Here is a 15,706-nt window from a genome sequence, read left to right as displayed (position 1 = left end):
CTGCATTCACTTGGAACATAGCCTGTTTCGAGTCTGTAGTTAAAGAGTTCCTCAAGTGGTCCTGAAAGGCCATGTTTAAGACTGTTCAGGAGGCAACTGAGAATGTTGTGTGGACCCATAGAGGCAATATTCTTGGTGTTAGAGAGTGCTGCCAGCACCTAGATGTCCTTCAAGGATGCATCTGCAGTCCTAACATATGGGTTGTCCTGCCTCAGGCAGCCCTTCGGTCGGCCGGATTCCAAAGTCTGGGTCTGGCCTCGGCTGATGTCGCACTTCACCCGACGTCACAGCTGCTGGGGTATAAAGGCATCAGCCGACGCCATTTTCCTCAGTCTTTCTTGCAGCGGTGCCGAAGCAGAAGCTGTTCGCAAGTGCCGGTCGGTCAGATCCAGAGATTTCTACTACCGAAGACTTCTAAAAAGCTAAGTACCCCGTTGGGGACTCTTTCTTGCCTCAGCTGATGTCAGACAAAGTAAATAATTGATGTTCTTTGTCTCACATTGCTGCAGTCATAACCTGTGGGTAGTCCGCTGTCCTCGGTCGGCCCGAATACCAAAGAGTTAGGCTGGTGTCGGTCATGGGCGCCCGGAGCTGACGTCAGTACGTAGTAGTACTTAAGCGCATGACCGACGCCATATCTTCAGTTTTTCTTGCTGTGTGGTCCGAAGCAGAAGCAGCGTTTGCAAGTGCCATTCGGCGTTCTGAAATTTTCAATTATCGAGTTTCAGACCGAAAACCAAGTTGGGCTAAGTACCCCGTTGGGGAAAATTTTTTTCTTTTCTTGCCTCAGTTAATCCGGATGTCAGAAAAAGTTAATAATTGTATTTCTTGTGGGAAACAGATACCTCATAGGGACTGTCATTCTCTCTGTATTCCTTGCTTGGGGCCTGAACACGACGTAGTCGGGTGTCGCTTTTGCGCTAAATTTAATAAGCGCACCATTAAACTAAGATTAGACTGTGCCAGGCTTGTTTTCGGTAAGCGGTGTAACTACAACATGCCGTCGGATCCTCCGACGCCCGCTACCGCTAAAAAACATAAAGATAAATCTTTAAGGTCTAAACCAGATGAGTCGTCCGTTGCGGACGCCGGTTCTATGGAACCTCCGGTTGAATCTGTGGATCCGGCCGAGGTCTCGGCTGAATCCCAGGGGGAACCTTTACTTTTGCAAAGGTTATTAGGCCTTCTACCTCAGTGGCTAAAGGCCATGCTAAGGCTAAACCTGGTCTTTCTGGTACTGGCCATAGCCCTAGTTCTTCAGCTTCTGTTCCTAAAAAACATATGTTGAAAATGGCAGAGGATTTGATTACTTTGATCAGAGAAGAGGCCTAGGGTGGAGACAGAGGGAATGGAGCATTCTTCAGACTACTCTGAGTCTTCAGCTGAGGATATTCAGGATTACCCTCCCTATTCAGATTCGGATGCAGAGGATTCCTGTCCTTCTGCTTCTCCTCCAGAGGATTTTTCCTTTTCTGAAACTTTACATTCCATGAGGGAACATTTCAAGTGGGAAGGTCAGGATTTTTCAGATTCTCGAAAAGGCTTAGGGAATTTTGTTTTACCACAACATAGGCCTTTGGCTATTCCCCTGTCTTAGATGTTGTTCAGGATGTTTTTCTGAAGCTTCACTTAATCCTGATTCTTTACCCCTGCCCTGTCAAGCCAGACAGATATTACAGAGTTCCAGAAGCACATAAATATTTGTATAAGAGTCCTAGAGCTGACCCGGAAACTATTATGCAAGGGCCGAAGGGTGTCAGGGCTTCTGTGGTTAAGAATCCAGTTCCTTTGGATAAAGATTCTAGAGCATTGGATAGGTGGGCGAAAAAGTGTACACCTCTTCACGTTAGCTATGAGGGCTTTAAATTGCCAGTTTCATATGCTGAAGTATCAGAACTTTTTGTTAGGCCAATTGAAATCTAAGGTGGATGCTTTATCTGAGGGTATAGAGTGTAAGGAATTGCAGGAGTTGGTTCATGCTTCAGATCAAGTTGGGAAACATTCCTTGCAGTGTGGTTTCGATGCTCTTTAGGCTTCATCCAGGGTGGCTGCTACTGGTTCAGTTATTCGTAGACATGCCTGGCTTAAGGATCAAAATTTGTCAGAGCATGTTAAAGCTCGGATTTTGGATGATCCTCTTCAATCTGAAGTTCTTTTTGGTTCTCCTGTGGAGTCAGAAAAAGATGGAAGATAAAGCTAAGTCTATGCAGACAGTCAAGGATTTTTTGCAGGTGCAGCCCCCTAAGTTTACCAGGAATTGGCCTGCTAGAGGATCCTACCCTTCTTCGGATTTTCAGTCTAAGGGCAGGTCTAGACGTGGTAGAGGCAGGGCTCACGCTCAGGGTTCTTTCAGACCTAGGACTTGGAGTTCTCCTGCACAGTCTTCTGGTGAGGGCAGGGGTCAGCCTTTTCGTAAACAGACCCAATGACCTGTATCTTCGGCTGCCAGATCCTTCTTTTCTGGCAGCTCCTCTAGGAGGAAAGTTGGCACTTTTCAAACAAAACTGGCATTTGGTCACCCAGGACAAATGGGTGTTGGAAATAATAAATCAAGGTTACAAGTTTTACTTTCACACTTTTCCTCCTTTCAAAGGCATGCCGGTTGTGCCTCCTCAGCAACGGCTGGAGGCTCAGGAGCAAATTTCTTTGCTTTTACAGATGGGAGCTATCCAGGTGGTACCTCCGTCAGAAGTAGGCCTAGGGTTTTATTCCCGTCTATTCCTAGTGCCAAAGAAAGGAAACACTTGGAGGCCAATTCTGGATTTGTCCATTCTCAATACCTACCTAGACATTCCAAAGTTCAAGATGTTAACATTACAACAACTTCTGCCTATGCTAGGCAAAGATCACTGGATGGTAACCCTGGATCTCAAAGAGGCCTATCTTCACATTCCTATCAGGCCCAGCTGCAGGAGATTCCTGTGTTTTCGGGCTGGTACTTCTCATTATCAGTTCTCTGCATTGCCCTTTGATTTATCTACTGCGCCCAGGGTGTTCACAAAAGTTCTGGCTCCTGTAATAGCTTTCTTCAGACAGAGGGGAATACAAATTTATCCTTATCTGGACGATTGCCTGATTCTTGCTCAAGACAAAGACAAGTTACTTCAACATCTGCAGTATGTAATGGCAGTTTTAAGGTGCCTAGGGTATTCTGTGAACGAAATAAAGTCCAGTCTAGTACCTTCTCAGGACATGTGCTTTCTGGGTGTGAGACTGAATACAGCTTCTCAGATAGCTTTTCTGACCCCGGACAAACAAATAACTCTTCACCTGTACTTCCAGCAGTTATCAGTACTGTCCAGGCTGACTGCAAGGACAGTCCTTCAAGCCTTGGGGTTCATGGCATCTTGCATTCTAGTACTTCCCAATGCCAAACTGCATATGAGGAAGCTACAATGGTATCTCAAAACTGTATGGACTCAACACTGCCACGATTTGGACACTGTCATTCGGATAATACCTTGCATCCAGAAGGAATTCTTGTGGTGGGCTCAGGAATGTCACCTAAACAAGGGACTCTCTGTGACCCGACCAGAGGCGAGTCAGATCATAACGACGGATGCCTCGGACTTGGCTTGGGGAGCACACTTCAATGGGAAATGGATTCAAGACACGTGGACTCCCAGACTACAACATTTGCATATCAACATGAAGGAGATGTTAGCAGTCCAATTTGCGCTAATGGCCTTCAAGGACTTACTTCAACCTGGACAGGTGTTGATTCGAACAGACAACACAACAGTCATGTGGTACATCAACAAGCAGGGGGGAACCCATTCTTACCCTCTTTGCAGACGAGCAATGATATTGTGGGAGACTGCTCTGAGTTTGCACATCACTCTTCAAGCACGGTTTCTGCCAGGAGCGCAGAACTCCCTAGCAGATGTATAGAGCAGACAAATTGTGGACCCCCACGAGTGGAAATTGGATCCTCAGGTATTCCAACAGTTGACAGTGGCTTGTGGAACTCCAGACATAGATCTGCTCGCTTCTCCACTAAATTTCCAACTACCAAAATTTTGCACAAAGGTGTTTCACCCAAAAGCTTGGAAAGTGGATGCTCTATCTTTCAGTTGGAACAACCTTCATGTCTATGCTTTCCCTCCTCTGCCTCTCCTTCCCAAGGTACTCTTGAAAGTCAGGCGGGACAAGCCTTGCATGATTCTAATAGCACCAGATTGGCCACGTCAGCACTGGTATCCTCTGCTGAGGAGTTTAATTCAGGAGCCTCCTTGGCCTTTGCCACAGATTCCTCACTTGTTGTCCCAGTCAAGCAATCATTTGCTCAATGTCAGGGTGCAGTCCCTGCACCTAACAGCCTGGCGTATTCTGTTTTAGAGCCTGTGGGGTCTCAGCTTCCTCAACAGTTTTAGATGTCATTTTGGAAGCCAGGCGGCCCAGTACTAGAAAAGTTTATGCTGATAAATGGAGGAGGTTTTTACTTTGGAGCACAGCAAAGGGCTTTGATGTCTCAGTACCTAATTTGAGTTTTACGCTACAATACCTTACTGAATTACTGGACAAGGGTTTGTCATTTTCCTCTGTGAAGGTTCATGCAGCAGCCATTTCTGCTCACTATGATTGTGACCCTCCTTTATTTTCTCATCCTTTGTTTAGGCAATTTCTTAGAGGGGCAAAAATATAAGACCCCACGTAGAGCTCCTACTCCTTCCTGGGATCTCAATTTTGTGTTGGAAAAGCTTACTTTACCTCCTTTCGAACCTGCAGCTACGTCTGAGCTGAAGTTTTTGTCTTGGAAAACTGCTTTTTTGTTGGCCATTACCTCTGCTAGGAGGGTCTCTGAATTGCAGGCACTCATGGCAGTTGAACCTTTTCTGGTATTCCATAAGGATAGGGTGTCTTTGCGTACTAACCCTACTTTTATGCCTAAAGTGATTTCTAATGTGGCCTTGAACCAGTCTATTCATTTGCCTACTTTTTATGCTGATCCCCAAAATAAGGGGGAAAAAGTCTTGCATTCTTTGGACATTCACAGGCAGCTACGTTATTATTTGAGCAGAAGTAAAGAGTTCAGGCAGACTCAACAGTTATTTATTTCTTTTGCTCTGGCTTCTCAAGCTGTTTCAAAGCAAGCAAACTTCTAGTGGGTGGATTGGTCATTGTGCTTTTTTTGTTATTCTCATCATGATGTTCCTGCTGGGATCAGACCTCATTCCACTAGGGCTACTGCCACATCTACTGCCTTTTTGAGGGGGGTAGCTACTAAGGATATTTTGGAAGCAGCTACTTGGAGTTCAGTACACACTTTTACTAAGCATTACCATCTCCCTCTTTATTCCAAGTCTAGGGCTGGGTTTGCCACTGCAGTTTTACAGGGCATGTTAGCAGCTCCTAATGCTTTTTAGTTTGCCAGCCTCCCTTTTCCTTTGCTTTGGGATTCTACCCACAGGTTATGACTGCAGCAATGTGAGACGAAGAACATAGTACAGTTTTGAACCTACCATAAATGTAGATGTTCGAGGATCCACATTGCTGCAGTCCTATTTTCCCTCCCTCCTTCCCCTCTATTGTTTGGGGTTGCTGTTTTTTTCCTTTGGGATAATTGTTATTTTCTCTCTTGTGGTTGTTGGTTATTTACTATTTTGGCTCTGGCCTTTCCTTTTTAAGGCCTTCTGACATCTGGGGCAAGAAAGACTGAAGATATGACGTCGGTCATGCGCTTAAGTACTACTACGTACTGACGTCAGCTCCGGGCGCCCATGACCGACGCCAGCCTAACTCTTTGGTATTCGGGCCGACCGAGGACAGCAGACTACCCACAGGTTATGACTGCAGCAATGTGGATCCTCGAACATCTACATTTTATGGTAGGTACAAAACTGTACTTTTAACTTGTGGGAAACAAATACCTCATAAGGATTTCCACTCTTACTGCCTTCCTTGCTTAGGCCCAGACCATGACGTATCAGCTTGTCTAGCCTGTGCTTCCTTCAACCGATGGACGCTTAGACGTCAGTCGGAGTTTGCAGAGGAGTTTTTTGGTCCCGCTTTTGCATACAAAATGCCGTCGGAGACTCCGACTACTCAGTTAGCTAAAAAGCGCAAGGAAAAGGACTGACACTCGCGGTCCGCGGTTTCGGCTGAAACCACGGTTAGGCCAACCGTGAGTGTCTCGGTTTCGGCTGAAACTGAGTCCTCGGTCCTTCCTTCGGCCGAAAGCATGCCTCCGATAGCCGAGGCCTCACAGAGCATGGCTGAATCTGCTACTGAATTTACTACTACTGAAGCAGGCACCCAGGATTTGTCAGACACTATTCCTTTAGACATATCTACCCCTGCACGTGGGGCTGCTAGATCCCCTGCTTCTATGTCTATCAAGGCTTTTTCCAGGGCTAAATCAGCTAAATCTTCAAAGGCCTTACCTGCTAAAACTCCCTCACATAGGCCTACCTCTAGTTCCCAAATACTCAGCCTGGCTGAGGATCTCATTTCTTTGATCAGGGGATCCCAACCTCACCCAGACAGGGCCTCTCAGCCCCCTCCAGATAAGAGGCCTAGGACTGAACCCCCGGAACCTGTCTCTACAGACTATTCCTCGGATGACTCAGATATTTCAGACCCTAAGGAAGGCCCATATTCTCCTTATGAGGATTCTGTTGCAGAAGACTCCATTCCTTCTGCTTCTCCTCCTGAAGAATTTTCTTTTGGGGAAACCTTACATGCTATGAGGGAACACTTCCAATGGCAGGGCCAGGATTTTTCAGATTCAAGGAAAAGGCTAAGGACTTTTTTACACTTACCACAGCATAGACCTTTAGCCATTCCTCCAGTACTAACAGTTGTTGATGATGCATATAATGATGCCTGTACTGCCCCTGATTCTCTTCCTCCGGCCCCAAGCCTGACAGATATTACAGGGTCCCGGACACACACTACCATTTGTATAAGGCTCCTGTTGCAGACCCTGAAACCATTTCACAGGGCCCTAAAGGTGTGGCAGTTGCCTCTGCCAAAAACCCTCTTCCCTCTGAAAGGGAATCTAGAGCATTAGAGAGATGGGGTAAAAAGGTTTATACTTCTGCTACTCTTTCGGCCAGGGCCTTAAACTGTCAATTTCACATGATTCAGTACCAGGAATTTTTGTTAGACCAGCTAAATAAAAAACTGTCCTCTCCTGAGCCTATAGACCGCAAGTCCCTTCAGGATTTGGTACATAACTCTCAGCAGGTCAGTAACCATTTCTTAAAATGTGGCTATGATGCACTGGAGGCTTCCTTTAGATCAGCTATGACTGGAACAGTGATTCGAAGACATGCCTGGTTAAAAGAACAATCCTTACCAGACCATGTTAAGTCAAAACTCCTAGATGCTCCTATGGAGAAACAAAGTTTGTTTGGCTCCCCTGCACAGGAGGTTCTAAAGAAGGTGGAAGAGAAAGCAAAATCTGTCCAAACAGTCAAGGATTTCTTACAGGTCCAGCCTCCGAGGTTTAGCAGAAATTGGCCTTCGAAGAATTGGTCCTTTCCAGACAACTCCAGAGTACAGAGAGGCAGAAATAGACGCCCAAGAGGCAGAGGTCAATCTAGGGGTGCCTACAGGGGACGTCAATGGCAACCTACCAACCAGAGAAGTACTGCCACAGATTCAACTACAACCATTTCCACAGGGCAGACACAATGACTTGGCTCCGGTTCCGCCTACCAGGGAACAACTGGAAGCACCCTTGGGCAGAAAATTAGCCTTATTTTCTGACAACTGGCATTACATTACAGGAGACAAATGGACTTTACAAACAATAGACAAGGGCTACAGGTTTCACTTCCACACTCTACCAAAAAAGAGAGGAATGCCAAACCTACCACCAAGCCAAAAAACAGACGCTCTAAGACAAATCAACAACTTACTAAGGATGAGAGCTATAGAAAAGGTGCCGCCTATGGAACAAGGCCAAGGATTTTACTCCAGGCTTTTCCTTGTACCAAGAAAAGAAAATCAATGGAGACCTATTCTCGACTTGTCCGCACTGAACACATACCTCATTGTTCCAAAATTCAAAATGCTGACCCTCCAGCAACTTCTTCCCATGCTGGGCAAGGAGTCTTGGCTGGTGACTCTAGATCTCAAGGAGGCATACCTGCACGTCCCTATATGACCAGATTGCAGAAGACACCTCAGATTTCTTGCAGGATCAGAGCATTATCAATTCTCAGCATTGCCCTTTGGCTTATCTACTGCGCCCAGAGTATTCACGAAATGCCTGGCATCAGTAATTGCTCATTGCAGGCTTCAGGGAATTCAAATTTACCCATACCTGGACGACTGCCTAATACAAGCGGACAACAAGGCAAAATTAACAAAAGATTTGGAAAATGTCATATAACCGCTGCAAGCCTTGGGATACACAGTTAACATGCAAAAGTCAAGACTAGTACCATCCCAAAGGATAACATTCTTGGGTGCAGAACTGGATACATCAACTCAGATGGCTTTTCTCACAGAAGAAAAACAAAAGCAACTACCAGTCTATTTCATGACATTAACAACGCAAACTCAGCTTACTGCAAGGAAAGTCCTGCAAGCCCTGGGTTACATGGCATCCTGCATAATATTGATTCCGCATGCCAGGCTGCATATGAGAAAGTTGCAATGGTACCTAAGGAATGTATGGTCTCAACACAAGCACAGTCTAGAAGCCCAGATTCCAATAATTCCATGCCTGAAGCAAGAATTCCTGTGGTGGGCTCAGGCCTGTCAGTTGAACAGAGGATTGCCTTTCCACAAACCTCATCCAAGCCAGACCATCACCACGGACACCTCAGACCTAGGCTGGGGGGCACACATGGTGGACAAGTGTATACAAGGCCTATGGACCCAAGACCAGCTGAATCTACACATAAATCTAAAGGAGATGCTGGCAGTGAAACATGCGATCCAGGCATTCAGACCACTCCTTCAACAAGGTCACCTGCTGATAAGGACGGACAATACCACAGTCATGTGGTACATCAACAAACAGGGAGGTACACACTCATATCCTCTATGCCAGATGGCAATGGACCTGTGGAATGTGGCCCTGAATCTCAACATTCAACTTCAGGCCAGATTTGTACCAGGAAAAGAAAACTCACTAGCAGACACCTTAAGCAGAACTACCACGGATGCTCACGAATGGATGCTGCATCCAGATATCTTCAAAGCCATAACAAAGAAATGGGGACTACCAGAGATAGACCTGTTCGCCTCCCCACACAACCACCAATTGAAGAAATTCTGCACAAGAGCATACCACCCACTTGCTTGGAGGGTGGACTCACTTTCCTTCAGCTGGAAAAGCCTGACAGCATATGCATTCCCACCTCTTCCTTTGATGTACAAAGTCCTACTGAAGATCAAAGAGGATCAGCCAAGGGTAATCCTGATAGCTCCAGACTGGCCGAGGCAACATTGGTACCCGCTATTGAGAAGCATGTCACGGACACACGCATGGCCTCTACCTCTGTGTCCTTTACTTCTAACACAGAACAACTACAAGATCCTACATCCAAACTTGAAAACACTGCAGCTAGCTGCTTGGAATATTGCATAAAACAAAATAACCCAGATTTATCTCAGAGGGTTAAGGACATTATCCTGGAGGCACGCAGACCCTCCACAAGGAAAACTTATTCAGCCAAGTGGAAAAGATACCTCATTTGGAGTGCAGCAAAGGGAGAAAATGTCTCATTGGCATACTTAGCAGAACTGTTCCACAAGGGCCTGTCCTACTCCTCCATTAAGATTCATGCATCAGCAATTTCAGCAGAATACAACATGGATCCTCCTGTCTTCTCTCATCCTCTACTCAGGCAGTTCTTGAGAGGAATCAAAAATGTAAAACCTCCAAGGAAACCACCTTTACCTACATGGGATCTCAACTTTGTGCTGGAAAAGTTAACACTTCCTCCTTTTGAACCAGCAGCAACAGCAGATTTACAGTTCTTGTCTTGGAAAACTGCTTTCCTGCTAGCAATCACTTCAGCAAGAAGGGTATCTGAGTTACAGGCATTAATGGCAGTACAACCCTTCCTTATCTTCCATCAGGATAGAGTCTCTGAGAACTAACCCTACCTTTATGCCAAAAGTGGTCTCCAGAGTATCATTGAACCAAGCGATTCATTTACCTACATTCTTCCCCAACCCACAGAATAGGGGGGAAAGACTGCTACATACCTTGGATGTGCACAGACAATTACGCTACTATCTGGACAGAACTAAGACCAACAGGAAAACTGACCAGCTTCTGGTAGCATATGCAACAGGAATGCAAGGAAAAGCAATTTCAAAACAGACAATCTCAAAATGGATAGGAAATTGCATTCGATTTTGTTACTCTTTTCATGGAAAAACAACTCCTGAAAATATCAGACCTCATTCCACAAGAGCTACAGCCACCACTACAGCTTTCCTACGAGGAGTGGCTACCAAAGACATTTTAGAAGCTGCTACTTGGAGCTCCGTGCATACTTTTGCCAAGCATTATAATCTTCCCTTATACTCCAGATCCCGAGCAGGTTTTGCAACTGCTGTTTTGCAAGGGATCTTAACTACACCATCTTTATCTTAGTGCCTCCCCCCCCCCCCCCCAGTTTGGCTATGGTATTCTACCCATATGTTAGGACTGCAGATGCATCCTTGAAGGACATAGTACAGTTTTGTACCTACCATAAATGTAGATGTCCGATAGGTATGCATCTGCAGTCAGGATTACCCACCCTCCTTCCTCACTGTGGTACTCCTAGGGTATTTACCCCTCTTTTGGCTAGCTGGGGGAATCTATTATGGTGTATTTGTTTGTATATATGTATATATATATATATATATATATATATATATATATATATTTTTTTGCTCTCTACTGTTTGGAATTATTTGCATTTATCCAAATTTAGCCTTCCTAGAGGGCACCTGGCATCTGGGGCAAGAAACACTGAGGAAAATGGCGTGGCTGATGCCTTTATACCCCAGCAGCTGTGACGTCGGGTGAAGTGCGACATCAGCCGAGGCCAGACCCAGACTTTGGAATCCGGCCGACCGAAGGGCTGCCTGAGGCAGGACAACCCATATGTTAGGACTGCAGATGCATACCTATCGGACATCTACATTTATGGTAGGTACAAAACTGTACTTTCCTGCTAATAGTTGGGGGAAGTATGTTGGAGGGGATTTCACCTGGTGGAGCTGAGGGACAGTGGAAGTGAAGTTTGAGCTTAATTCATCAGCCAGTAGATTTGCTGTGCCACGCTGATCATTGGAGATGGTACTAGCGAGACCATTCTGACCTCTTAGTTGGCCTTGTTGGACTTGATTAGACCTCTTACTTTCTTGTTTAGTTGCATAAGCGAGCACATGCCTTTAAGGGAGTTTATCTTATTGATTTTGGCCATGAGTTTTGTTCTTATATTATATGCCTTGTTTAGATGAGGATTCCATCAATGGGGTTTGTATTTGGTGTTTGTTTTGGGTTTACGTCTGCTAAGTATGGCAACCTCTTTGCAGCCATTTGTATACGGTCTGTTCCAGGGTATTTGTGTTAATAAAGTTCAGGAAGCGTTGTGCTATGAGTTTGAAGCAGTGTATGTTTCCAAGTCTGTAGAGGGGTTTAGTTGGATGGTGAGCTCCTCTAGTAAGTTTAGGTAAGAATTATGAGACTCTAAGGGTATAGATGGTGACCTTTAGCTAGCCATGATAAGGTGAGGGACCTGATCTGTGGTGACTTGCATGTGGATGAGCTCCAAGGTATCTGGTTTAACCAACCTGGAGGTATGTTTTTTGCTACCGCAGTTCAAGACACCTCAGCCTTTGGCCTCGGTTTGTGTTTTTGGTTTAAATGTGTAGAAAGCTCTATAGATTTGCACTGCCAAAGTACTTTTTTATGGCTATAAACCAAGTCTTAGTCATGGCACAGATGTCTGCATTCCCCAGAATGAGGAGGGCTTGAAGAGTGTAGAATTTTTTGTTTAGGCTCTTAGCACTGAGCAGTAACAACATCTTAAGGTTGCCTGGAGATTTTTTCACTATGTTGTAGTTTGTCTTTTTGGCATTGCCTAAAAAACGCAGTAAGGGGGTGGATAAAGTTTTAGTCAGTATCTGAAAGCCAGGGGGAGGGGGCAGGTGCATCCCATCTTTCTCAAAGCAACATGGTCTATTCACCATGTCCTCCCATGTTGGCAGATATTGGATCACCCTGGAGTTAAACAGAAACTAGGCTAATTAGTACAATCAATCATTTTATATTCATATTGTAACATCACCTGAGATTGACTCTGGTATCAGTTACTCCTCCATCAAAGTTTATGTGGTGGTTGCCTCCAAATTTCATTCTAGTTTAAGCTCCACATCTCTTGCTTTCATTAAGGGTTTGTAAGACCTGTTTATGGAGCTATGTTGTACTTCTGACCCCCTGTTCCGAACCCTGGCTCTCCTTTGAATATTTATTTCATGCTTGAGATTACTTTTCTTTAATTTGAACATATAGCCACCACTGACTTGAAGTTCTTGTCATGAAGTCCTTTACTTTGTAGGCACTGTTTCAGCTGTGAGAGTTTCTAGTTACCAGCTTGGTGTTTTGTACCTCTTTATTTAGTTTTTCACAGGGGGAAAAGTTTCCACTTAGAATGATCCCATTCTTTATGGCTTGGATTGCCACAGAGCCTTGCATAAATCAGGATCTGAAATGAAAATGCTGCCTTTCCCTTGTTTGTGGTGCTCTCAGTTGTGATGTGTACAGTTTCACTGTAAAGCCTGTTTGTGACATCATGGTTCATAGCAGTGCACAGAAGTGATAAACGTTTTTGTTAAAGGTCTGTACTCCTACACCTTCTTCCTCTTATGGAGGCAATCCTCTGCTCCCCTTTTCTCTAAATGTGTTAGCTGTAATGTCCTCCAAACTCCTTGAGAAAAGGAAACAAAAAAATAATAATTTCCCTTTTTTTCAGTGCCATAACTTGGGAGATGGCATCTGCATACTGAAAAGATGGTAACACATTTCACTTTAAAGGATATATGTTATTTTATGTACCAACTGATTATAATGTGAGTAATGGCTGTGTTCCCTTAGATTAGTATGTTTAATTTGCCTGCATTTCCCAGTAGTATTGTTAAGTTGAGCACGTTCTTCACTTTATCATATCTACATGCAGCTTAAGTACTGTCTGAACATAACCAAGTGTTTCTGCAAAGATCTCCAACTGTTATTCCCCTTTGGTAAGTCCAGACTGAGCAGACTAAATTCCAGGCACACCTTTTCTAGGTAGTTACCAAATGTGTTAACTTTTGTCACAAGTAATACACAAGGCTTCATCCTGTAGTTTCCATGGTGCATTCCACTGGAGTAGTGGCTACTTGCACAGCCTTTGTCCTTAATTCATTCTTATGTGATATTTGTGCAGCTGCAGCTTGGCCTTATCCGAGTGTGTTTTCCGAGGAAATATTACATGGTCATTGTTTGCAGGTCCAGATCTTCTTTCAGGACTGTGTCCTTAGCAACCTGTTCCAATAAGTGTAGCTGCCTAGCAGTACATAAAAATGCTTTCCTAAAGGTTACTGAAGATGGGACTTCCTTTTATCAGATGAAGAAATTATTTACTATTCTTAACTAGAGTCTATAAGAAAGTCCATCTTTTGAAATTTACCCTTCCACCATCCCCGATATTAAATGTCTCTTCGGCCTCTTTCTTCTCCCTCCTCTGCTTGTTTCTTCTTTTCCTCCACCTCACACTGTTTGCAGAACTGGAGAATGAGAGATGTGTGGTGCATGATAGGAAGGGAGAGAGAGAGTCCCTGCTAGCCGAGAAAGTTTTGGCTGGTGAGCTATCCTGATGGCTGTAGCATCCGTCCTAAAGTTGGACCGCCTTCCAGCTCTGTTGTTATGGTGAGTACTTAACTTTTGTATCTGTTGTATAGTTTAATGTGCGAGTAGATTCACAAAGTCATTAAGTTAAAGCACAAGTCTGAATTTTTTTTTTTTTTTTTTTTTTTAGCTCAGAATGCAACTGTGGCGGAAATAACCGAGGCTTACAAGCAGGCCTGCCAGAAATTGAATTGTAAGCCTATAGCAAAATTGCTGAAGCAGATACAAGTAAGGGTAATATTTCCATTTGTTGTAATGCACCCCTTCTTTGTGATGGGATCATAAATCTTGGGGTCTGTTTTATAGGCAATTTGTGCCAATTTTTATTTACCCTCTTTAACAATTTTTAATTTCTCTTTCCTATAGTCTTTAATTAATTTTACTTTTTACGCAATACAACTTATGTAGTTAGTAAGCATGTAAATAAATTTGAAGTTGAAAGTGACATTAACTGGGTTAAGCACCACTAAGTAAATGTGCTTTTTTAATGTGATGGAAAGCTTTCTCCTGGTTAAGTGACTTGGACATTCTGCAAATAAAAGATCGAGAGAGTGAAACCAAGGTCTGTAGCGTATGTTGCTTGTTAACATCATGTAGCTCTGATGTTCTTTGTATTTCACTGTTGCAGTCATTACATTTGGGTTATCTGCTTGCAGGTAGCCCTCAGTCAGCCTGATTAACTAAGTCTTGGGTCCTGCGTCGGTTGCTGTCCCTTCTTCCATGACATCAGGTCGTCAGGGGTATAAAACATGCAGCCGACACCATTACATCAGTCTTTCTTGCTGTGCGGTGCCGGAAGCAGAAGCAGTTCGCAAGTGCCGGTCGGCCAACTCCTGAAATTTTCGTTTTCGAGTTTCAGAAACGAAGTCTTCAACTAAAAGCTAAGTACCTTGTTGGAGAAACTTTTTCTTGCTCTTAACCGATGTCAGTAAAAGTAAATAATTGCATTACTTGTGGAAAGCAAATACCTCATAAAGATTTTCATTCGTAATGTATTCCTTGCCTAGGCCCTGACCACGACGTTCCTCTCTAGCGGTTTTGTTCCTTATTTAAACCACGAACTATCCGTCGTCGGTATATTTACGCTTCTAAATATTTTGGTGCTCGGTTCAATTATCTTGATATGTCTTCGTTCAGCCTTCCGACTACCGACATTATGAAAAAAATGCAAAGATAAAGACAGAGACAGTCTGCATAGGTCCAAAGCTGCTGATGCCGCTTCTCCTAAGCCAGTCGCCAGTTCGCCGGTACTCAGTGAGGCGCTTTTGCAGCCCCTGATACCCACTACCTCTGATTCGCAGGCCTCTACTGAGACCCATTCTGAGTCTGGTATGCCACGAGATGCTTCAACTGTGGAACCTGCGGATGTCTGTACCTTGGATGGGTCTGGAGCCGCTGTGCAGGCACCGGCTTCTGAGTGTGTATTCAGGCCTACCGACTTGCATATTAAACCAACGCCATCTTCTTCTTCAAGGCCCAAATCTTAAACCATGCCTAAAAAACTGACGCCCAAACCTCATGGTCAGGCCTGTATGCCTAAAAAACAGATAAGAATGGCTGAAGACCTTATTACTCTAATCAGGGGAAGCCAGCCTTCCCCCTCTAAGAGACCCAGGACTGAGTTTGTTTATCATACTTCTGACCAAGATTCTGAAATTTCTGTTTCCTCTGATGACCAGGATTTACCCTTATCTACTTATGAGGATTCTGATGCTGAGGATGCCATTCCCTCTGCCCCCCCAGAGGATTTCTCTTTTGGTGAAACCTTGCATACTCTCAGGGAGCATTTTCGCTGTTTAAGTCAGGATTTCTCTGATTCTAAAAAGAGGCTTAGGGATTTCTTACTCCTGCCCCAGC

At 44.4% G+C, this 15,706-nt stretch overlaps 1 protein-coding gene across 2 annotated transcripts in view; it reads left to right on the top strand.

Annotated features, from left to right (window-relative positions):
• The window catches only part of PPP1R37 (protein phosphatase 1 regulatory subunit 37), a 1,521,445-nt gene that overhangs the window by 230,380 nt on the left and 1,275,359 nt on the right, over positions 1-15,706 (top strand). For both annotated transcript variants that reach the window (XM_044086439.1, XM_044086507.1), the window contains exon 2: positions 13,980-14,077. In XM_044086439.1, coding sequence (XP_043942374.1) covers positions 13,980-14,077 — 98 coding nt within the window. The remainder of the gene's footprint in view (positions 1-13,979; positions 14,078-15,706) is intronic.

This window comes from Protopterus annectens, chromosome 1.part0 (assembly GCF_019279795.1).
Source record: "Protopterus annectens isolate FY-2018-M chromosome 1.part0, PAN1.0, whole genome shotgun sequence".
Lineage (NCBI taxonomy): Eukaryota > Metazoa > Chordata > Ceratodontiformes > Protopteridae > Protopterus > Protopterus annectens.
Note: the sequence above shows the minus strand (reverse complement) of the source record. Positions and strands in the feature narration are given on the sequence as shown.